At 36.0% G+C, this 25,416-nt stretch overlaps 1 protein-coding gene across 4 annotated transcripts in view; it reads left to right on the top strand.

The window, feature by feature from the left end:
- RP1 (RP1 axonemal microtubule associated) overlaps positions 1 to 25,416 on the top strand; it is a 209,220-nt gene that overhangs the window by 59,753 nt on the left and 124,051 nt on the right. For all 4 annotated transcript variants that reach the window (XM_057397796.1, XM_057397798.1, XM_057397797.1 and 1 more), the window contains exons 13-22: positions 1,136 to 1,239; positions 3,187 to 3,360; positions 3,989 to 4,201; positions 6,044 to 6,221; positions 8,051 to 8,182; positions 13,923 to 14,125; positions 17,778 to 17,867; positions 20,127 to 20,259; positions 20,531 to 20,682; positions 22,904 to 23,058. In XM_057397796.1, the coding sequence (XP_057253779.1) occupies positions 1,136 to 1,239; positions 3,187 to 3,360; positions 3,989 to 4,201; positions 6,044 to 6,221; positions 8,051 to 8,182; positions 13,923 to 14,125; positions 17,778 to 17,867; positions 20,127 to 20,259; positions 20,531 to 20,682; positions 22,904 to 23,058 (1,534 nt within the window). The remainder of the gene's footprint in view (positions 1 to 1,135; positions 1,240 to 3,186; positions 3,361 to 3,988; positions 4,202 to 6,043; positions 6,222 to 8,050; positions 8,183 to 13,922; positions 14,126 to 17,777; positions 17,868 to 20,126; positions 20,260 to 20,530; positions 20,683 to 22,903; positions 23,059 to 25,416) is intronic.

The raw sequence follows: 25,416 nt of genomic DNA on the forward strand, positions 1-25,416 counted from the left end.
ACTCTTGTGCCTTCAGAACAACATCTTTCTCTCTTTTGTCAGATTTATTTTAGTTATTTGTGGAGTAATTTACAAAGCCTGTAGAATAGCCAACGTGCAACAGAAGTCCACAAGCACTGACTTGGGAAGGTTGTTTAAATTTTCATTTAGGGGCTCTGCTTCCTTGTGTATGCTTTGGAATAAAGTCCTCTGACATAAATTATCCGCCTATCTTTCCTAATACAAAACTCTGCATTTCAGATAACAGATCTAAAGCAACGTAACTCAAAGGCCTTCAAAGTGGTAATGGCAACTTATACCAGATGATGATTTGGTCTAGGGTGTTTTGATTTCTCAGGAAGCTTTATCTCTCTCTGAAAGCAGAGACCCATTGTTACAGTTATGTGTCCTTCCTGTCTTGTGCAAGGGACTGGAAGCCCCATCTGTATTTTATTATTTGTGGCATTATCCCAATGGACACAATGATCCTTGGCTGCATGATTCTTATGTTCCCAGTGACACTCTGAAAATCTTACATTATGGACTCCTTCAGGAGCAGCTGCAACTTACAAATAGGCAACATAATGTACTGGTAGAACAGTTTAAAAATATGAGGTGTTGCTGCAGGGAGCAATAAAAATGGCGCTACTTTAGTTTTCATCAGAATTTTGTAGCTGTAAGAGGTAATTGTTTGGAAAATTGACCTGATTTAGAATTTTAGAAGCCATGAGCTATGCTGAAAGATTTGCTTTACAAATTCTGATATGGATATAGAGAAAATAAATTCCCTTTTCCTACCTGAGAGCTTTACGTTCCCTACATCATCTGTTATTTATTACGTAAATTTGTTGCAAAAGCCCAATTCATTATGCCAGAGTCCTCAGCTCCTTTTTATGGATTTTTTTAAGCATATACACCAATAAACCAAAATTGTGTCTTATTATTAGCTCTCAGGGTTTTTCTCCTCAAGGCAGTGAAACAGACAGTAGTCTCTGGATGTCCTTTCCTGAAGGAATGAGGGGATTCTTTGATCTATTGAATTAAGCAATTCAGTTATTCTTTTCCCTTGAAAATGATAAATTATCAATTGTAATTAAATGCAAATATGAATTAAAATACTTTCATAATTCTATCATCTTTTTCATTTAACTCTTAGGCATTTTTGATGTAAATGTCAAAAGGAGAAATATATGTATATTCAGCAGTCATCAGATTCCACGTCTTGCTCTTGCTCTTGTCAATGACCATGTAATCGGAAAGGTAGGAAATGCTGTTACTGATTTCTGCTTCATAATTACATGCCATTGCCTGATTCAAATAATAAATAATTGCGTTTCCAATCAGATAAAGAATTAAGAATTGCAGAACTGTACCCACGATATTGCCAATGAACAGGTGAATTTAGATACAGGGCTTTGTTTTCTTTCAGTTTACTTTTTATTCTCTGCTAAGATTTTTCAATAGAATAAATTATTTGACGCAGGAATAGCAGGCCATTCCAAGCTGTAATTTATATCAGCTTGCCACATGCTGACAAGGTACCTGCAATGCCCTATTATCTCTCCTCTTTTTTTTCTTTCTTTTTTTTTTTTAATACGTGTAAATTCTAAAGATTGATTTTTAAACGTCCTTTTTTTCTTTATGTCTTTTTCTAAGTAACATGCCTGTCATAAGCCAACTAATATACACCACATTTGGTTAGACCCACTTTGATTTGTTTCCTCCCATCTTCAAAGTCTTACTATGGCCTTTCTTTCTCAGCACTTGCAGTATACAAGTAGGCAAGTTGAGTTATAGAAGTTAGTTCTTTATAAAACTCATGGTGAGCAAAGAAGCTGTTTCCCTTTCACATTTTCAAGTTCTTCCCCTTATTTATCCAGTTAATAATTTCATACACAGAGCTGGTCCCACTCCTCTTTCACATCATGTGCATTAGCATGGGTGAGTATAGAATATTCCCAGTAGAGTTAGTAGGTTTTTCAGTGGGGCTAGTGTCAGGCTGTCATGCAAACTGTGAGACCTCTTTGCAGGACTTTCTGATGCTCATGTTCATTAGTGTAATTCTGATACAGAGAATCCCTTGCAGTCTGTCACATTGCAGTATATTTCATTGTATTTATTGGGTACTTAAATTTGAACTTTCTCTTTCCTGCTTTGCTACTGACATGCTTTATGATTTTGAGCAACCTATGGAAAATCTGGATTTCAATTTTATTATTTTTAGTTGTGTAAGATGTTCCTTTTCCCATGGATTGTAAAAAATGTTGTCATTTAAAACTATCCGAGGTCCTTGGAATGAAAATAAGTAAATGTAAAGCAAAAAGGCAACACAAAATTTACAAATTTTTTATGGTACATACCTAATTATACTCTGAGGACATATTGGCTCACTCTTTTCACAAGCTCTTCAGAAATCCATACATTTCTTCCTTTACTTTTGAAGGTACACTGAATCTGACAGACAAGTTTTTTTGAGTATGAGGCTTTTTCTTTAGAAAGTGCCATGGAAATGAAAATTTTCCCTAGAAATACTGATTCTTTGAAGTCTTAAAAGTGCTGATAAAATGTTAGATGATGTAAGCTAGAAATCTTTTAAGTTATTGGGATGATTGTGAGCATTTTACATTCATTAAAAACCTATTTTTATTTAAAAATGAGAATGATGATGGAGTTGATAAAATACTTAATTATGTGTTTTGTATACTGTGTCTTTTATACAGTGGAATCACAGAGTATTCAAACCTGAACGGGCAAACATGGATAGCAAATTTCTTTACTTTTTCACATAAAACTTATGTCTCCCTGGGTGTTTAACAGTATAAAAAAATGAGGATAAACACAGAGGCAAAAGGAGGGGGGCTGGTGGCAGAGAGTTCCTGTAGTTCATTTTCTGTTTATGTCAGTTTTATACTTCATATATGTAGGCTGCAACACTAAACCAATCTCCCACTGAGGCACCCAGGTATCTTTCATGTTATCTTCAGATCTCTGTGAATTTAAGATGAACCTTTCCTCTGAGATTCCAGAGAGTCCACAATTTTAGGACTTAAGTATTAGGACTTCAAATCTGAAAAATATAAAGATGTTTTTATACTTGACTGTCAGTACTGTGGAAACTCAAAAATTCAGAACCTATATTGTGATACTCTGTTTTGGATTTTGCCATATAGTTCATATAACTTATTAGTTCCACTTTGGCTATGCTAGAGCAAAGACAAAGCATGCTGTGAGCTCTGTGTTCACCTTCAACCGAATGGTTGTGCTATTCTTGAGTCAGCCAGGAACCCAGGTCACACCATCACTTTCAATCTTCACGGCAAAGTACCTGATGAAACGACAGGATATGCTGGACTTTCCAAAGAATTTGTTGTGCATGTCAAGGTAAGATTGTCAGAGACAAATTACATAGGCCCTTCTAAAGCTTACTGTTATAAAGAAGATTTCTTATCAAATGTCAGGGGATTGCAAGCTATAAGAGTGATCCTTTTCCACCAGGTGGAGCTAAACTACAGTTTAACAAGTAGGTGGCACTAGCCACATTTCCCTTTCCTGCCCTCCTGGGACGAGAGATGCCAATACTGCAGGTGGTATACCAACTGGGGTGGGCTATAACGCAGACGAGATGTGTGTCTCAGCTTTGTAGTAAAGCTTGGAAAAGTAGGACGGTAGGTACCTACAGGAGAGCTGCATGGGAAATTACCCAAAAAGAGGAAAAAGAGATAAGCTCCTTAATTTGACCATGTGCTCTGGATGTTGTACTTGCGCTGCTGAACAACAAAAAGTAGGGAAGCTGCAGAGTAGGGAAGATTTTCCACTTTTTAGGTTGATGTCTGCACAGAAAGCAGAAAATATTTAAAGACTGAAGACATTCTTGGTTTACTTGGGACTCACTATGTTTTATGCATGAATAAGTGCTTGAAATAAAACAGTGTGAGCACTATCAATATCAAAGTTTAATATGGAGAAAAACTGTGCTATTGAAGAAGGACTTCTTGTCTCTGATCTGCAGGGTGTGTTTCACCATGGTGCCATCATTCTGCTTAAGACAAGCCTCTGTCAGGCTCTGTCGCTTAGACCTGATGGGAGCTGCAGTGGAGCAGGTCCGCAGCAGCCAGAGTCCTACTGGAAGGTGCATAAAATTGGCTCTGGACTCTGCATGTTTGAAAGTGTGAGAAACCCAAGGATGTATCTGAAGATCAAAGATGACCAGTGTAATGGAACAGTAAGCATTTCTTGTTTATATTTCTCTGTGGAGACAGTTTGAGTAAATTGTCAGTGATAGGAGAGAATGTTTTTTACTTGCTTGGATAAAAATTGGAGAAAACATAGTTCAGATTTAAAAATTTTCAGATCTTTTACTTCATTTGCGCAAGGAAAGATAGAAAGATACAGCGAGAGATGCTGTCATGCCTATTTGACACTTGACTGTAAAGATCAGATTAGATGTTTACTCAGAACGTGGATGTAGTTAAAATTCATGTGTTGTGAGAGAGTTGATGACTCTGTCAAGACTCTGTTCTGTTAATTTGATTTTTGTTAAACAACCACAGTTAGGCTGGTGTGAATTTGGAAATTGTTGCAGCAATCTTGGTGTCCCAGCTTTTACAAATGATTGTTTTGTCTGAAATGAAGAAGCTGTTTTGTTTTGTTTTAAAATTCATCAGGCAACCACATACAGTTTATTCTTCAAATACCTCACCAGTAGTTTGCATATTTAGTAATAACTAAACTCAGCTTGGTGGGTGGTTGAAATATTCTGAGTTTGGGACTCATAACATTCTCTATCTGCTAGGAGTTTAACTGTTGCAGATTTACATTTGAGAGCAAAAAGGAGAATGAGCCATCAGTATTTGCTCATTAGACTCAATGTTTACTAATCCCATAACTGTTTGCTGATATGAACTGATATAATAGTTTTGAATATGTGAGAACATAAACATAGGGGGTTAAAGTGGTATTGAATCTAAATAAATTGATGATAACCTCCACTAAAGAGTCATTAAGAGGTAAGCAACTGGGTATTGCACTGACTTGCAGTTTGAGTCTGTTTATCCAAGTTAAAATATCTCACATAATTTTATTTGGGAGTTTCAACATGAGTATGGAATAGAGCTGTGTAAGAACTCAGATGTGAGGTCCATGAGAGCTTTGTCATTGACTCCAATATAGCTTGATCAGAGATTAAGATATTTGTACCATATTTGAATATAGGCTTAGTTTTTCAGCAGTGCCTTCACTAGGACGTCTGGATTGAAAGGAGTATTTAATGTACAACTTGCATGTTCTTCTTTAGCAGTTAGTGTATTTTGAGGTTAAAAGTGTAATATGAGAGTGAGTGCTCTTCTCTGAACATGTTATACTAGGATTTTTATAGCCTGTATTTGGTACTGGCCAGAAGGATATTCTGAAAACTAGGTAGGCTTTGATGTCTCAGCCATATTACTGTGGCTGCTACATTTGTGTGTGGTCCTGTGTGCTTTAAAATCAACAGACATGTTAATTTGTTGCTATTAAAAGGTGGCATGGTGTAGAGGCCTATTGAGGCTTTGATTGTGTAAAGGCTTTGAGATTAATCTTGTAAGTGCCATGAAATGGAGGAAAAAAAGTTAAGAGTTGCAGTTCATGAAAAGAACAAAAGCATATTTTACAGATGTCACATGGGCAGCATTAGCAAATTGTGCTATGTACCAGTTTGTATATAAATATGCTCGGATTTTCAAATTAGGTATTTTCACATTCCCTAATCATCTGAAAGTTGTTTAAGTGGGGTAATCCTTTGAATATATCCTAGACTTTGCCTAAATCCTAACATAAATTAATGTTTTCATATGTGGTCTTTCACTCACTCAAATTATGTGATCAATCTTTCTGGTCACAAAGGAATAAACAGGAATACGGTGCAGGTATGTCTTTGTGTGTGTATTAGTGCAGCATGTTGTGAAGAACCTAAAATTAATCTGAAATGTTATTAGAATGTAGTAATATTTAATTCCTAAAAAAAATCCAACTTGCCTTGCTCCATCAGTTCAGTTGTTAAATTCATGTTTTGTTTTCAATTTCTCAGGGCACAGGTGATGAATACTGTCACTTTAGAATTGAGAAGAATTTGGAAACTGGATCTGTAAGTCTAGAATCAGTGCAACATAAAGGGATATATGTTGGTCTTCTGCCAGATGGCCAGACTAAGCCAGTCATTAATGCTGGAGAGAAGAACATTTTTTTCTACCCACAGGTCATCAAATGTATGTGATTTCTTAACATTGTACAGTTTGCCTTAGTGATTAGTATTTCTAACTGAAAAAAATCAAAGCAAAAGTGTAAAAGCTAAATTTAAACCATTTTACTTATCCTCTTTTGGTAATTTTAAAGCTGAAAAACTTACTGTATGCACACAATTTCTCCTGCATACTTAGCTAATTTCTCTACTTTTCTCTATTTTTATAGCAGTAAATGATGTGGAAGAAATATTTTTTTTTTTACTAGTATATTCATTAAGTGATTCTTCTGTCCCATAGTCAGATCTGAGAGCTATTGTGGTCCAAAATCTTCCTCCCTAGGGAGCTGACCTGTTTTAGTCAACTAACTAGGACTCAGAAATTAGCTCTCTGCACACTCTGGATCATGGCAACTGGATTGGGTGCTGGTCTCTTCTCCTGAGGAAGAATGACAATTTTAATTCGTTGGACAATTCTCCAGGTTCAACCTGGAGAAGAGAAGGCTGTGTAGAGACCTCATAGCAGCCTTCCAGTGTCTGAAGGGGGCCTATAAGGATGCTGGGGAGGGACTCTTCATCAGGGACTGTAGTGGTAGGCCGAGGGGTAATGGGTTAAAACTTAAACAGGGGAAGTTTAGATTGGATATAAGGAGGAAGTTCTTTATTGTGAGGGTGGTGAGGCACTGGAATGGGTTGCCCAAGGAAGCTGTGAATGCTCCATCTCTGGCTGTGTTCAAGGCCAGGTTGAACAGAGCCTTGGGTGGCATGGCTTAGTGTGAGGTGTCCCTGCCCATGGCAGGGGGGTTGGAACTAGATGATATTAAGGTCCTTTCCAACCCTAACTATTCTATGATTCTATGACAATTAGTTACCAAACACAGCCAGCTGACTTGGATTATAACTGCAGAAAACAGTGGAATTAAGCACTTGTATTCTCTGGTGGACATTGCTAGAGATCAAGAAATGAAAAATCTCATGAGAAAGCTAAACTGGATATTTGAAATTGAAGAAATCAGTCAAGTTTTTTGCCAGGCACAAGCAGAACAAGCTCATCTTGAATGAGCTTGATCTTATCTTCAAGAGAAATTATCAAAATGTACAACCAGTCTTATTGTTAATTGTTCTATGTGTATTGTTACTGAGACACACAGAAGCATTATGAAAGTCACTGTAACAGCACCCCTACCATTCAGTCCCTACTTGTTGCAAGGTGACAAGAATATTTTGGTCACTGTGTCCTTGTAGAAATGAGGAAAGTATATTTTTCTTTGTTACTTTTCGGAAGAGCAGTCTTTTCAATGGGAATTCTCAACAAAGCAGGGCTTACTGATGCCATTAAAATAAAGCTAAATATTATTTTGTTACAGGCTTCAGTTCTCCTGAATCCTTGTTGCTCAGTAAAAGTAAGATGAAGGGAGCTAATATTTTCCATGAGAACAACCAAGATTGCCTGTTTGGTACTTTGTTATCAGAAATGGCCTCTGGCAGTTTTCATTTGAGCATTCACTCTTAAAGAAAACATCAGGAGGGTGGAGAAGTTTATTTTAGGGAAAACTGCATTTTAACTAGTCGTTTTATTCATACATCCATGTTAAATAGTTACTTAGATTTTCAAAGCAGCAAAAGGGCTTTATTGGCATGCCAGATTTTTTTTACCCTTTTTGTGGCAAGCTACTAAATATAAAAGCCTATTGCTACTGGCTGTGCAATACTTAGAGTAACAATTTCAATGTCCACTGTGTTGAACAATTGTGAGATCTGTTATTAGCACTTGTCACTGAATGTATGTGAAGCTTCCAAGCAAGAAAAAGGAAATGTTTTGAAGCTAGTGACAAAATTTACATTTCATTGTTTCAGTTGGCCGGGAAAAGCCTATGGGAACATCTGCAGGTCCCAATCAAGAGATAAAAGACTTCAGTGAATCTCAGTTCCAATCAGCAAAAGCCCAGAAGCCAATATCTCAAAGTTCTTTAACTTTTCCACCCTCAAGTAAGAAACAGTTTATGAAGTAGCTGTGGTACACCATTGTGTTATGTATGTCTTCCATGCATGTTTGCAGTGATTTATCCCAGAAAGGCCAATGAATAGCTTTTCTAGACTGTTGATTTATACATGCATACACACAACATAAAACACATTACTGGTTATTGTTTTTTAAAAGGGCATTAGAATGTGGTTTACTGATAAGGCAATAATCTGTCAGTTGAATAACTTTGCATTGCTTTTGTTTTTAAAGTAACTAGCCATCTATCATAAGGGCTATTTTTGTGGAAATGAAGAGGTTGCTATGACACAGAGCCCAATCCAAAGATCACTGAAAGTAACAGAATATTTCTTATTTATGCTCTCTCTTACATATTCTGCTTTATGATTCACTGAGGGAAATAGGAAGGTTTTGGTGCACTGCATGCTAGCTTTATTCCCGTGTTTTAGCAGGTAGGAGTAGATAAACAATGTTCTCATCATGCTTCTGGAATGACAGTCTACTGGATGGGGTTTTTTTTTGGAATAAACAACCACTTTCTTCTTTAGCAACAGAAATTGCATAAATCACAGAAGACAATGTTTTCCAAACTCAAAAAGTTTTATAGGAGTATTTGGCATCCTAGTAACCAAAGAAGATGTGTCAAACAGAGAATGATTTATCTCTTAAGGAGAGGGGATGATTATGTTTACTTCATGCCTCTCTTTTATCTCAATGTACCCAAGGATGATGTTTGCACGGCCTGAACCATGTCACATTGCCATGAAAAGCAGAAGGGATAAATGGGACTATTGAGCTTCACACAGCATATTGAGGCACATCCACATGGTGCAAAAATATCTGTTACTTTGAGTGAGCTTTAAAGACAAGGTTATATTAGAGATTCCACTAAGAGAGACATGTTTAGTCAGCTGGAGGTAGTCTCAAAGGCATTCATGTACCAAATAATTCAGGTGGGTTGCTGATTTGATTTTGACCTTGGTCCTCAGTCTGCAGTTTCAAAGAGTACATGAAAAGGCTGGCAATGTGAACAAGACATCAAATATGCCATACTTGTTCATAGGGTATAATGTGAAGTATTAGTAAGGACTTAAAAAAAAAATTGTTTGAACTCTTAGTTCAAATCATAAGTGTGGATTATTATTATTAATTACTATTAATTGTTTCTTCCAATGTTGCTTCCATTCTTAGCTCAAAATACTCACTTTCAGTTTCTAATCTATCAGAATTCATGTTGTATCACTGTATTAGCCTTCCCAAAGTGTTGTGGGTTGTCAGCAATTGGTGAGATATGCTGTATTTGAAACCCACGGCAACAACACACAAGCCATCAAACCTGTTTTCAAAGAAGCTGGATGTTTTTAGTGTTGGATACAAATGATCGTTTTATAGAAGCAGTATCTGCTGTAAAATTGGTTACACAGAAACTATAGCACTTTGTAAGGAGTATTTCTAACATTCATAAATTTGCACTCTGCTTATGCAAGATGAATAGAAATATCAGAGTTACTCTGCCCTTCAAAGGAGATGCTAATTTTTAGTAAGATATTTTAACTTAGAACACTTTAAAGGTTATTGACTTTTGATATGTATAGGTGAGCCTTAATTTTAAGCTGATAATCATTAAATACTCACTTACTTTTTCATTCCCAGATAACATTTGAAAAAGGGGTAATTGTATTGAGTACACTTAGAATGCAAACAGAGCAGATTAACCCGTAGGCTGACCAGGCCATCTTTTTTTATGTCTGTGTCTGCTAACCAGTAGCTGTGTTTTGGTGGTTGTTTTCACATATAATAATTGATTTAGCATTAATTTAACTGAAAACTGTGCCGCAGCACTTGGGGCTTCTCCTGTTGCAGTGTGAGTTCTCTGTTCCTCAAAAAATTTCTTTCATTGTAGAAGGATAATGGTAGGTCTCAGCTTTTACTTAACAGCTCATGGGATGGAATGAGCATCAGAAACAAGTCAGCTAAAATGCGAGCAAGATGCCATTTTACAGAGTCAAGACGGATCAAAAGCACTGCCCAAAACAGAAGGGAAATACTATATACATAGCTAGAGGACCGCAAAGTCTAGGGATAAAGGAGATGAAGCAGAAGACACTAAAATTTCAAAAATAACAATTAACATATCTGAGAAATTATTTCTACACCTACCATGTTCCTTTCCTGTGTGTCTGGGATACTGTTAGTTACTATTAATATTTAATATATTTTACTTACAAGAGAAAAGAAGATTCTAATCAATTCTGATCTCATTTCCATTTGGATTACATTGGAAATGATGATACAAAAAGGTGTAATAAACATGTGTCAACTTTAGTGTCCAAGCTTCTGCTTTATAGATTAGTTTTTCTGATGGTTCCCTTCAAAAGTGTCACTCAGTCATAACAATCATGTCTCAGAAGATCATTTCTTTTTGCTTTAGATTTAGGGTAAGTAAATTAAAAATAAAGTTATTTTTATGAAACTGCATGAAGGGCTGTGACTTCACCATTCTCATGCAGACCTATCAGAATGAATTTTTGTCGGAACAGATTTACAGCATGGTGTCATGAAGTGTGTAAGCTCCCGTGACTAATGCAGGGTAACCATCAAATGCTCCTTTCAGACTGGAATATTTTTAGCCTGTAGCAAATCAATGCCACTGATTTCCATTTGTAAGAAAAGCCAGTAAATTATGAGGCAAAAAGCATTCCAAGCCTGTGAATTGTTTGTGCATTGTAATTGTTTCCAAGAGATAATAGTCTGAGGTTGCCGTAGCTGCTTAGGGTACTGTCGTGGTTTAAGCCCAGGTATGGAAATCTTGTGCTAAGCACAGGAGCAGCCTGGGATTCCTTATGCTTATTGAACACCTGTGCATTTCATGAAAATATTCATCTCTGTATAAGAAAGGTGTGCGTTTAGATAGCTGGAAGAATCTCTAGCTTTCAGAGTTAGAGGTGAGAAGCTAGGTAACTACAGTTACAGAATGTTATATAGTCAAGTTCTCAAAAATATTTATTATCCAAGTAACTATTTTGCTATCATTCTTTCAGTTACTGAAAGAAAGGTGTAATTAAGTTTTTAGTCAGGTAAATACAAGATGTTTGCCTTTTTGCTTTGTTTTGAGTGTATGGATTTTCCTTTTTCTTTCAGAATAGCTTGTTCTCAGTCATGGTGAATAATCTAATAAACCCAGCAATTTTTATGACACTATTGCCTATTTCTAAATTACTGTATCCAGATAATTCCAAAGTCATACTACTACTACTACTACTACTACTGTTAAAAACACTGTTGTAAAAGCCATACTATTGCAGTTCTGAATTCTTAAAAATTAACCTAATTTTAGAATCTTTACCAAGGCTGAAATTTCCCTGACTCCAGAATTTAGTCCTTTCTTGTCATGTAACCTGATACTCGATCCTAATACCTTTGCAATTACCTGTGCAGTTATTCCACATCAGTTAAGAGTTCAGTGCTAGTGCATCATAATTCAGGTTTGGTTCTTTAGTTGCCGTGTTGATTTAACCTATAGGACAATCGACTCAAGAAACTATGTAATTAATTTTAAGTCCAAATTTTAAGAGAAAAGGCATTTATTTACTATTGTAAAAGTGACATTTAAGGAAATTTAAAGGGAAGATCAAGACCATGTCTCAGTATTGAATTGATCCTTCTTCGCTTACCCAATTTGTTTCAGAGGTGTTTCAGCAGGATATGGAATTTGTTGCTCATAAAAGTTTATTGAAAAGCAGGTCTCAAGGATTCAAAACTGTTTTTCACTTTACCTTCAAACTTATATTTTAATGCTAGCAGCAAAACACAGGTAAATTTTACAAATTTCTGTCATAGGTACTGCTTTATATTAGTAGCATCATAGAATGTTTTGGGTTGGAAGGGAACCTTAAGTTTCATCTAGCTCCAACCCCCCTTCCTCTGGCAGGGACACCTTCCACTAGACCAACTTGCTCAAAGACATGGGCTTGGCTGGGATAGACTTAATTTTCTTCACAGGACTCTGTTCTGGTGCTGTTTTAGCCTGGTGACCAAAGCAGTGTTGATAACATACTACTGTTTTAGGTATTGCTGAACAGTGCTTGCACAGCACTGAGTCCACCTCAGTTTCTCTCTTTGCCTTCCCAGTGAGTAGGCTGGGGGGAGGGTGACAACAGCAAGGGCTTAGGATGGAACCTACTGATGGTAGGATGGATGGACCCCAGCTGAATAAAGAGATGCACCATACCATATATTGTCATGCTCAGAAATAAAACTGAAGCAGCTGTTCCTTGGGGACCAGCTGGGTGTCATTCTTCTGGAGGTGAGTGATTGTTGGTGCTTTTTTAATGTTTTTCTCTTTTTTTTATTTTTTATTTTGCTTTGAGGTAAAGGCAGTTTAATAAGTGAAGGAGGAAAACTCCAGCCCAGAGAAGCCCAGTGCAGTATTTTAAGCAAGCAAATAAAAAAAGGGCTCTAATAGCAAGGTATATAGTGCAGCAGGAGCATACATAGTGATGCGGTGGGAATTCTTCAACAAATCCATACCAGTGGCTATTTATGAATTCTGCGAAATTGTAAGAAAATATCATTATGTGTTGGGAGCCTCTGGCCTCCAAAAGCTTGGTTCATAGAAAGCTGTGTAATGGATGAAGGATGAGCTGGCAGATACAAAAGAAAATGAATCTGCAGCACAGATTATAGTCATTATGGTTAGCATATTAGAAGTCTCTGCAGTTGCATGGAAAGGCCTCATGGAGAGCAGTTTGGGAACCCCTGCAGGGCACAGTATACAGATAATGTGTTAGTTCGTCTTTTCAAATATAGGATTTATATCTGCCTCTTGTGTCAGAACAGATTATAAATTCTTGTGGTCTTGTGATCCTGTTTTGGAGAGGACTTCATGATCAGTGGTCATGTTATTGAAAAGTTGTGTTCCAGACACCCAATGTTTGCAAACTCCACATTGATTAGAATATTCAAAACTAAATTCCTTTACTCTTTATCCAAAGAGAGTCTATTTTTTCAATTCTCATGTGCAGATGTGTCTCTTGAAATCTTTGCGCATATATGTATTTCTCTTAAGGGAGATGGAAGATCACTAGGTGTTATTCTAAAGTGAAATACCTGTTTTCCAAAATTATGTTTGCTTATCCATTAAATCCATGAAACTTATTCATAAAGTGGTACTGTGCTGCTACTGTCTTATTCATACAGAACCAGCCTTAGCCCAAATGCTGGCACTGTATGCACAGGTATAATTGGGCAAGGCTACATTGTGCTTTTTTTTTGAGTATTTTACAGTATTTAATTAATATTTAACTTGAAGAAAGTTAATTTCCTGAATGACTTCTCTTTATTCTATTTGAAATAAAAATTGCCTCTATTCTCAGACATGTGATTCTGCTGATAATGTCCCAATACAAGGCATTAGAGGAGTATTAACAAGCAATTCTACTCATTTCTAAATGTCATAGTTCTGCATCACAGATCCTTACTCTACATCAGAATATGTATGAAGAATAATATGATGACAGTGCACGTGAGAGATACTTGTTCTTTTCCAGCTGATTCCTGTAGCTCAACTGATCAGCACATTTTGGTCTAGACAAGAAACATACATCAATCTTTTCAGACTATCTCTCTTGCCATGGAAAAATACAATCCTCTCTCTGTTATGGTCTCCTTATGTGCTGAAGATACAACAGCAACTGGCAGCTTCATGATGATTTTTGTCTCCTACTAATGTTCTGTATTTCACAGAGGAAATGCGAAATCCCCAGGGTGGTGAGTGTCCCCTTCCTTCGGATGATGAATGGAGAGTGTCAATGCTGACAGGAAATGCAGGAACAGAAGCAAATATCTCTCTCTGGATATATGGAGACAGAGGAGTAGCTGGACCAATAACTCTTGGCAAGGACAACAGAAAGCAGCTGTTTCTTCCCAGGCAGGAGGATGAATTTCAGGTAGCTAGTTAAGGCTAAGAACATTATTTTAATATGTACCTTTCCAAATATTATTCTGTCATGTGAAAAGAAAAAATGTTTTTCTCCTATGTTTACTGCATAAAATAAATCCCTATCTAATCTCTATGAATTCTGCATTAAATCAGCTTGGTGCATACAAAGGAAATACTTTTTCTTTCAACCCCCTGTCCTTCACACAGTAGTCCAAATGGGACAACTGAGGGAGTAAATTGATTTCTTTAAGGCAATTGATTTGAAAGTAGCTTTAGAAACTGTCCACTCCTAAACAAACTATGTCTGATGTAAGACTTGTGTCTTTGGTAATTAAGTCTTCATGTATATATTTTTCAAGCATAATATAAAACGTATACTGTGGAACTAGTTCAGTTTAGGAAGAAAAACCTTCTTACAGCCTCCATATTATAAATAGCGGAAATGCCTGAAGTTTTACCTATGGAATTGCTAAAAGCCCAATCAAATGAAAACACAGAGTTCTGTTATTATTTAAGAATAACCTCACCTCTCTTGTAGTAAGAAAATTATGTCTAGATAGGATGGGAGGAAACTACCAAAGGGGCTAAAATTTGTTTTGCTTAAATCTGTCTGAGATGCATGTAACACATTCCTGTCTTCAGCTAACTGAAGCAGAAGTTATGTTCATCACATTTTGTGCAGATTTTTTTTCCACACTCATCAACTCTTCTAATACAATTTTGGCACAAACCAAGATTGCTACTCTCAATAATATTAATAATAACACTCTCTATGAATAGGGCATAGGCAGGAAGGTAACCAACTGTAATGTTCCTTTTAAAAGCATGTAAGCTATATATCATGATCTGTGGGGAATCCTGTTCTCCTAATTAGTGAATAATTTATAAGCAACCTTGGGTAATGGCATGTTTGCAGTGTTAATCCATACATTCTTAAGAGATGGACCAATTTCTCTTCTCTAAAATAGATATTACCCACTATGGCTGTGTGCTGGGGATATTGATCTTCTGAGAGCAGAATCTTTCAGCACCTGGGGCTACTACTATGATTCTTTACATCTCTCTTGACACTATTGCTTTCAGGCATGAAACAGCAAATGTCACCAAAGTGCATTTCACTCTTTAGTCTGCAGTAGATAAATCCACAAAGAAAAAGCCTCTGAGTAAGAGCTCTTTTTTCTTTTTTTCTCTTCAAACTTTATCCTGCTCTTGCTTAGCAGGATAAGTCTTGAAATGAAAGTAGGAACGTAAGACTTAAAAAGATTCATCTTCTTTTTTACCATTTACATCTTTGAGCTTGATGTGTTTCCACTGATATTTTCCACAGCAGAAGATACCAAATTCTATTTTTTTAAGAAATCAGTTTAATCATAGCTCTGGCCAGGATTTCAATGAAGAAAACAGATTTCAAAAGCCTGTTATACTGAGGCAATTTTAAATCAGTTTTTTTTTTAACCTTTCACTTATCAGCAGCATGCCCAACTATGAAAAATTTGAGTAGAATTAATCTGTGGTCTTCCCTCTGTTAACTTAGCCAGGTGAGTAGTCACTGCCAGTAAAATATTTTCTAAGACTGTGCATGAAGAAAACCAAGGCTACCTGAGTTTTTTTGTCTGGGAGACCTCTGCTTGTTTGAGGCAGAAATTACTCTTTGTATTCTGACAAAGTCCAGTGCATTTATGTTTTGTATTGATACATGAAATTATAATGTATTTTTTTTTAACTAAAAGGCTAAAGAGAGATTCATTAGAATAAACAGACAACATGACAGCACTGTATATTCAGTGAACACCACCTCTGTGAATGAGAAGACAGTATCTCATGTTACATGAGAACTCAGTTGTTTTGTGAAATGCAGAAAATGACAATAGTTGGGTTTTAAGTCAAGCTGTGTATATGACCTTACTTTACTACTGCTTTAATCCCAAAGTCTCCAGGTTACCTCTAGTAAGACTACTTATAGAGAGAAATATGCAGCATAAGCAAGGATACCAGAAACTGACTCCACCAAACAAAGCTATTTTCTTAAGCTGATGGAACAGACAGGAATCATATTGTCCCATCGGTGCTGCAAGCCTGGAGTTAGTATTTATTTTGTTAATGAAATTCAGGTCAATGTAGCAACTATACAAATACAAATACAAATACAGGTGTGAATTCCACAGATTCTTTCTCAAACAACCTTTGTGATTCACTGAGTGCATTTCAGTGTCCAGGAAATCAAGGGTAAAAGTTGTTTGCTTCTAGAAATCTTTGACTAAAGCATGATAATGTTGTAACATGAAAGTGTATTATACATAATATATACACACATATATATATATATTGTGTATCAGCCCAAAAGCTGATATAGGAAGTGAGGTAATTCTGATCTCTGAAAAGAGAAGAGGTATTTTTATTAATGAAGGTAAAGAATGAGTGAGTGGATAATACACTAGTAGGTGTTTCTAAGAGAATGAAAAGAAAATAATTTTTTTACAGTGAAAATACTTGTTCCGAATATGAATGATGGAGAGGAATAGGCTGTTACCAAGCTTTTGCTAATAGAATCGTTTTTTGAGAAATAACATTCTAAAGCACTTGTTCTTCCCTAGCGCTACATTAGAAATGCTCTAAAATGATTTATGTTCACTTTAAATAATGGCTAGACTTCAAATAAACCCCAGATAAGTGGCATAGGATGGGGTTGCATAGATTGGGGATTTCATAAGAGCATGTATGACGCTTGAAAGTGCAGTGACAGTGCAAGTAACTGCAAATCATAGTGAGAAGGCAAACACATCAGTCACTTCCAAAGTCTGCCAGCTTTTCAAAGCTTATTCTTTAAGGACTTCAAGAGTTTTCTGTCCTTCACTTTGACACACTAGGGTTTATGATCATGTTGCTGTGCTCCATTATGAAAAATTTGCGATCTGTACTTTAGTGAATTAAATTTTATATTCTTATTGCTCTCAAGAATGGCCCTCACCAACATTTTTTTACTCTCCAAACTTTGAATAGTTCAAATCTACTAACTCATTTCTCTGGCAAGCACTGTGATTTCACTAGGCTATAACCTTGTCAAATTGGAGCATAGACAGAAATATGCTTAGACAAAACAGAAGCCAAAATCTGCCAATCAAATACTGTGTGCTGTTCCTGTACACTCAGATACTACAGTGGTTCAGAGAAATCTATAACCAATTAGAAAGATAAAGATGTAGTTGTACGTATCTCTTCCCTCCCTCTCTTCCTCCCAATGTGGTGTAGCTATATTTTTTTTCCAGAAATATAGCACAAAATGGATGAATGACAAAATGTAGAAATAAAGGGCAAATGGGGTTTGTGCATAAATGAAAACAGGGTTTTTGAATTTACTTCACATGTGATGATTGAAAATACAGGAAGAGAAATGTTTAGGGTATTTTTCTGGCAAGGTGTCCTGTAACTGTACAGTTTTAGCCATAGAATTCACAGGCCTGTGCTTGCCATTGTGATGCTACTTCCGTATGTGTGGGAGACCGTGACTCAAATGTCTTTTATCATGAATTGGATACAGTGTTATTATATTAGACATGGCCTTCCTGAATTAAAATACAGCCTCTAACAGAAAAGTTTAAAGTGTAATTTATATGTATTTTTGAATGTAGTTATAGTTGCATTGTTTTGGCTTTTTTCAGGTCAAAATAAGAAACATTGGGAATATCTACAAGATAAGAATTGAACTTGATGGATTACAGAATGAACACTCAGAGTGGAACTTACAACGGGTGAGATTTGTTTTGGTGACTTTTTTTGCTGTTTTATTTCTTTTTATATGAACTTTTTATATGAACTAAAAGCCCATCTTTTCCTGAAGCCATATTTTTATGAATCAAAAATGCTGATTATGATACATTCTTATTGCTTTGTATTGCTAGGTTGCTTTAGAGATGACAAAAAAGGGTGGTGAGACACCAGAGAAGGTTGCCCAGAGAAGCTGTGACTGCCCCATTCCTGGCAGTGTTCAAGATAAGGTTGGATGGGGCTTTGGCAGCCTTGTCTAGTGGAAGGTGTCACTGCCCATGGCAGGGGGGTTGGAACCAGATGATCTTTAAAATCCCTTCCAACTCAAACCATTCTATGGTTCTGTGTTTCTATGTAAAGCACTGATACAGTCCATTTCCTGAGAACTGGAAATACGCAGGATTATTATGCAATTATTTCTAATTCATGTAGTTTATAGATACCATTTTTAGTGTATTGATTGGTTCTAACAAGTTTTGCTTTCTGAAAGCTTACCTGCACTCTTCAGTGTATGTTAGGGAGATTTTAGCTATAAATTCCATCTATGAAAAATGTGAAAATGATGTAGCAACAATTATTCCATGACAACTGCATGTGAAGAATGAACAAAGTTTGCTTAAGGGTAGGCTAGAGAAAGAAATTGCTGACTTTTTTTCAGTTTGATGAATTAAGTCTTGCTCTGTGGTTGTGTTTTAACTCTATTTTTCTCATCATATTTGAGGATGTTCACCAGATTAAATTTAAACTAAATTTCTGTTGACACTTGGCCCCCCATGTAAGATTTAATTCAAAATTGCGGTTAAGTATTTGTCTTCTGTTTCTTACTTTGAATCTGTAAAAAACACAAGTTTATCCTTTGCAGTTAATTAATCTTGAAAAGCCTGATTTAGGCAACCAGAAGGATTTTGCATTAACACAAAAGCTTTAACTGTTACTGTGCCAAAACTGAATGTAAGTAGAAATATTTCAGTTGATAAAATGTTGCAGGAATCCTACTCTCCATTCCAGTAGTTACAAAATATTTCTTTAACATACTAGTCCAAATCTCATAGGGTAACCCTGTGTTTAAAATATTTATTTTCATGGAAAGAAATCAGGTTGAAAGCTATATTTTTCTGACAAAGCCGTTAATATTTGCAGTTGTTATGAATCAGCAGTGGGAGCTCTGCCAATAAACATTAAAGATAAGAATCACTGCTGCAATTGTATTTCATGTTAGAATAAATACCTCCTTTGGTGTTAAAAGCAGTGTTTATTTTACTATAAAAACTATTTTATTGTAAAAGTGAAATAAAGGTGTATATTGTCCTGATTTCCTACGTGTTAGAGTTTGAAAGTGAATACTTGTTTTCATAATTTTGTTTGCAAGGCTTATGCATGCAATATGCACATTCAAAACACAAGTGCAGAAAGTTTTCTGGCACTGATTTCCTTTTGCTAGTGAAGGCCTATGGAAAAAATTGTAGTGAACATTGTTGTAATTCAAGACCGACAAAAACTGCTCTCATAAAAGAGAGGAAAGACTGCTGTCGGTACAAGAAACAAGTAAAAGAGCTATAATAATGTACAGTGGCAAATAACTAGAGACTTTGAATTTTAACTAACTTCAGAGAAATATGTAGAGGGTGCTGGTACTCCGGCTGTTTTTTGTTCTTCCTGCTGTAGAAGAGCCAAATATAATATAAACTGACTTAATATTTCAACATAACCTCTCCTTGCCAAAGTTCAGAAGGATGCAAATGAAGAGTTTCATCCTGTTTTCATTTTAATATGAAAAAAGTTTCAATCTTTCCATGTCTTCCAAAGCTCAGTCTCACCTAACCTCACCTACAAGAAAGTTTTCAGTCTTTAGCACTCCAGTGTTACATAGAGGGGGCTCACTTACAGAAATCAGAATTGGTGCCTTTTTTTTTTAGGGGCAAAAAAGCAATATTCAATTGCAGCTTTGTTTGCTCCAAGAATAACATAATTTTAAAGTCCAGAGTGTATTCAAAGAATAAAGGCTGGCAGTTTCAGCTGCTATATCACAGGTGTGAGTAAAGATCCTCCCTAGTGATGAGCCAAGTTGCAAAGTAGTTGCCCAAATAAAAATGTTTTCGTACTACATTTTTGTATGTCATATTTTCTGGTTATGGTATTGTTTTCTGAGATAGAAGAAAAGGTACAAAAATATGTTTTACTGTTAAGAAGCAAAGCACTAGAAAGGGTGAACTGAGTCACAGCTGGAATTGCTTCTTCTCTAGGTGACACTGCAACATCTAAAGAGCAAGAGAACACTGAATTTTCCAACAAACACCTGGTTGTCAAAGAATCGTGATAATAGACAATCTCTTTGTGAACTTCCAGTAGTGGAAGCTGGAAAGCCTGTCTATCCAAGTATGTGTGGACTTCAACTGCATAGTTACGTGTATATCACCTCATTTTCAGTATTAATGTAATCTGAATTATATTCCATTTGCTGTACATTCATATATTTGGTTTTAGCAATGTTAAAGACAGATAGACTGATTTCTGGAGAATATATTCCAGAAAATTAATTGCAAATAAGACTTGCTGGCACTGTTTCTTTTCAGTTAAGCTAGAATAGTGAATAAAACTGGTTGTGTTACACATAACTTGTATTTTTTCTTTTGATTATTTTTGAAAGTTGTCATATACCATGTTTATGTCTACACTGGGGACTTTGAGCAAACTGATACAGATTATGCAGTTTATCTGTGCATCTATGGAAAAAGAGGAGATTCTGGTCTGAGACTTCTACATAAAACTGGTATACCCGTGACTTTTCAGAGAGGAATGGTAAGTCTGAAAAACCATTTGTTTAGTCATATAAGTAACTTGTATGTGCCTTAAAAGGTACCTAATAAAAAAGATCATAGAGGTTTACCTTTATTATTATTACCAAAATAATTTTTAGGAACTAAGGAAAATAATTTTCTACTGATCCAGATATGACTAGAATGAGTAAAAATACAGGCAGGAAAAGGGGAAGAAAAATTATTTGATGAACCCCTGTAAGGATGATGAGAAGAGCTGCCTATGAATTTAAAACTTACTCTGTTGAGCTGGCTCCTAATAAGTGCACAGAAATGGTTCTGGGATCTTGGATCTTAGTAGGACTGTTTGTTATGCATTTTTTAATGTATAAATGTATACATTATATATATATTTTTTAATGTTTAGTATTGTGATTAATACAGGATAGCTTTAACGTAATTTTTCATTAAATTACCTCCTAACTCCTCCATGAATAAAATGTTCATCATCTTGATTTTCTGCAATGTTGTACAGTTGAATTTCAGGAACTATTGAATTTAATCTTAGCCCTTCCAGTAGCCTTCTTATGACCTTCTATTTAGCTTGTATCTTCCTTTATGAGGTGTCGAAAATTAGCATTAGTGTGTCTAAAAATGGTATGAAGGTCTTAGTGGAACATTTAATTACAAAATAAAAACTAGTATCTAAATTGGCAAGAATAGAAATAACCTGCTGGGAAACCTCAGATGTAGCTATATTATTTTAAAATAGATATTTGATATAATTTTAAATGTATAAAGTTCTTTTCAAATTGAAATTCAGGATTTATGTGGAATTTTCTAGAGGGGTTATTCTTGATAGTAAATTCAGGATACTATTTATACAGGGCCTAAGGGTTGTAGTTCAAAGTGCATTTTGTTATGAAAATGGGTGAGTGAGACAGTGGATTGTATGGAGCAGCAGAACAGGCCTGCGATATGGCATTTTATGACAGAGGCAGTTGAGCTGACTTAAACAACTTAATTTTATCCCTGACACAGATATTCTACATAATATTGGGCAAATCACTTAAAATAAAGCTTCCCTGAGTGACTATTTTTTGTATGCTTCTGTTTTGCTACAAAATCAGTTTAACTTTTCTGAGCAACCACAGCTGTAACTGAGATTTATTCAGAGAATTCTGCTCTGCACTTAGTAAGCTCTTTGAAATTCTAAATATGCTGATAAACTAACTCTTCTGTTTCTTGATTGAGTACCCCAACTACTTTACATCTTTGGCAGGTTTTGGCAATAACCTCAGTGTTTTAACTATATAAGTAAAATGAAATTTGGGTAGATGGCCTGTAAAATTGCAAAAGTGAAATCACTGGGAAATCAGTTCTGTTTCACTGAACTCTTTGGGTGGATGCAGTAAATAATGCATGGAATCATAAAGATAGTGAAGATAAAAAGAAATATTGAAAAGCTGCAGTCCCGCCTGTGCAAAACTTGAGGCGGTGAGAGAATAGCTTGTGATCATATATTACATATACACGAAGGAGAAGTAAAGTTGCATGGGCAGTCTCAACTCTGCCATTTGCTAAAAACCGAGAGCTTTTCACATAGGATTTTTCCAGTGTAATTCTTTCCTTCATTTTCCTTTTACTGAGTTATCTGGACTTTACATTTGGAGAAAGAATGCTGTAAGCCTTCTACTGTGACAGAAAATCACCAGCCTGAACCCTTCACCTGATCAGCTTCATGCTCCTATGAAAACAATCTTTACCAGCTGTAAGCACAAGCTTAAATGAATAACAAGAAGAAAGTGGTATATCAGATTTCAGTTTCTTCCAACAGAATAAAGTGTAAATAGAGGAGGTGAGACAAAAATGAGAAAAAGATGAGAAAGTCTGTATTTTAAATAAATATTAAAAAAGGAAATAATAACTTCAACTCGTTCTTACCTGGAGAATAATTGTAAATGCAAGGTATTAAAACAGTGGTGAAGGGTTGTATGCAGCTTTTTGGGTGGTGGATGAAAAAACAATTTATTTGGGATTATTACTGCAGTCTGTTTTTGGTTTTGTTTTCTCATTTGCTCTGATAGGTAATCAAAAGACTTTTGACTTTTCAGATGCAAGCACTCTGACAACAGTTCAGCTGTCATTAAAAACAACGGGAATCTTTGTATACTGTGAGAGTTAATCAGGCTTTTAAAACACTTGAACTTCTAGTCTGACTTAGTGATGGCAAATTGCAGAGTGCTGTCTCCTCTGTCTTCTAGGTCAATGCTTTTGAAGTGGAAGCTGTATCTCTTGGAAAACTGCAGAAGGTGCTGTTGCGCTGTGAGGCTAATGCCAAGTCCCAGTATTGGTACTGTGACAAAGTTATTGTTAGAGAAGCTGAGAACAAGTTGGAATATGTTTTCAGTTGTGCAAGGTAGTTTTTACAACAATATTCTTATATATTCTTAAATGTGTATCACCAACATTATTCTCCCAATCATTGTGCTAAATATGAATTTTCCAGAGAAAGGCAAATTTGGATTATTTTTCAGTTTCATAAAATCCACAAAAATATGTTGTTCTAGAGAAAATTGCTGGAGTTAATATCCTTCATGTTCCATAACAAAGGTTAAAGGCTTATGTTGTGGCTGTGTTTCTAGATCGTACAGTGCAGCCTTATCATACAAGGATCACTGCTATAAGTGTGACTTACCTATTCAGGAAGAAAAGATAACGCACACAAAATGATTGAAAATTAATTGTATTTTTAAATGGGAAAGAAAACAGATTTGCCACTCAGAAGTGGAGTTCGCTTTCTCTATGGGCAGCAGCATTGCTAGTTAGAAAAATGTGATTCTGAAGTAAGAATTATTTTGTGGGTTGTTCCATTTGAAGTTATTAAAAAAAAGCATCTTAAAAGTCAATTGATAAATACGTGTTTCGCGTGTTTGGATAAATATGATAGCAATCCCACATTGAGAGTTTCTAGTTTTGCAGTCTATCTTGTTGGTATGTGCATCATTAAAGTGAAATGAAGGAAGCCTAGAGAAACAATGTGATCATGTGACAAGGCACTAGAATGAATAGTATTTAATTAATAATATTTTATGGAATCATAGAACACCAGGTTGGAAGGGACCTCAAGGATCATCTGGTCCAACACATCTAGGCAAAGCATGACCTACACTAGATGTCAAGCACCCTGTCCAGCCAAATCTTTAAAATGTCCAGTGTTGGGGAATCCACCACTTCCCTGGGGAGATTGTTCCAATGGCTGATTGTTCTTATTCTGAAAAGTTTTCCTCTTGTGTGCAATCAGAATCTCCCCAAAAGTAACTTGTGCCCATTACCCCTTGTCTTTTCCATGTGACCCCTTTTAAAAATGGAGTCTCCATCTTCTTTGCGGCTACCCTTTAAGTGCCAGAACACGGTGATAAGGTCTCCCCTCAGCCTTCTTTTATCAAGGCTGAACAGACCCAATTGTCTCTCAGTATTTCCTCATACAGCAAGCTTCCCAGTCCTTTGATCATCTTTGCGGCCCTTCTCAGACCCTTACCAGCCTGTCCATATATATTTTTTTTATAAAAGGGACCAAAACCAAATACAGGTGTGGTCTGACAAGTGCTGAGTAGAGATGGGAGAAATTTTATGAATTTAATTAATAATATTTAATCTATGAAGGATGCCTAGGTTTTTTGTCTGGATTTGCATGAATTTATATATATAATACTGAACATCTTCCAACTCTTGGTAGTCATATCGTCAAAAACAGGAATAAAGATGTTCTCTCACCTTGAGAAAACTCTAAACCTGCGATCTTTCTTCAATAAATAACAGGGGTTTTAGTAGCATAGGACTAAAGAGAGGTTTAAAAAGAGGTTTTTAGTAGTATAAGGCCATATAAGATTTGGATCTACTCCCTGGAGCAGATTTAGATTCAGGCCAGCTGCCTACCTCAATCATGAAAAATCATCTCAGTTTCATGGCTGTCCTCCAGTGGATAACACGGCTCAGGGACAATGCATATTAGGGCAACACAGCTTAGGAATGATGCAAGTCAGGGCACTTTGCTGTATTAATTCTGTGATAGTTAACACTAGATGTTGATCAGAAAAATTATCCAGTGACAGACACTGTTAAAAAGAGAGAGAGATTTTTTTCATTCCTGACTTTTGTATAAGGAAACAGTCACAGAAAAAGGGTTAAAATAGATCAGTGGTGAGGGGCAAGGGCAGCTTCCATGTTGGCCAAAATGTAAAGCTGAAACACTGCTCTCTATTCAAAGAGAGAGGAAGTTTTTGCTCTTCAGAAATCTCTCAAATTTATTAAATTTCAGCCTCACAGCTTTATTTTACGTTGATATTTTATTATCCAGGGCATGAAAAAAATGCTGTATTTTTTCTCATTTGACAAGGAAACATCAGCATTTTATCTGACTTAAAAAATCTGATATTAGTTTCTGAACATCCAACAGCCCTCACTGGGTTTCAGTTAGTATTTGCTAGTTACAGACTGATATTTTTTAGCATTTAAGATTGCAGAAACTGCTCTGAAGTCATCCTGTCCATGTCATACTGGATTCCCAGTGTGCTTCGCATGAGAGGGAATGGGTTAGGTCATTCCTGGAGAGTCCATGGAAGTAGACCAAGTAAATAAAAACCAACAGCCCAGAAACTTGCTGATTTATTTTTTTCACTAGTAGAAAAGCAGCTGATTTTTCACCAAGCAGGGAGAAGTTAAAACAATTGATAATCCATGTTCTGGATGAAAAGGTTTGAAAATTATCCATAGC

Source organism: Pezoporus wallicus, unplaced genomic scaffold (assembly GCF_028554395.1).
Source record: "Pezoporus wallicus isolate ANWC-B61680 ecotype Strahan unplaced genomic scaffold, APGP_CSIRO_Pwel_v1 contig_227, whole genome shotgun sequence".
Classification (NCBI taxonomy): Eukaryota; Metazoa; Chordata; class Aves; order Psittaciformes; family Psittacidae; genus Pezoporus; species Pezoporus wallicus.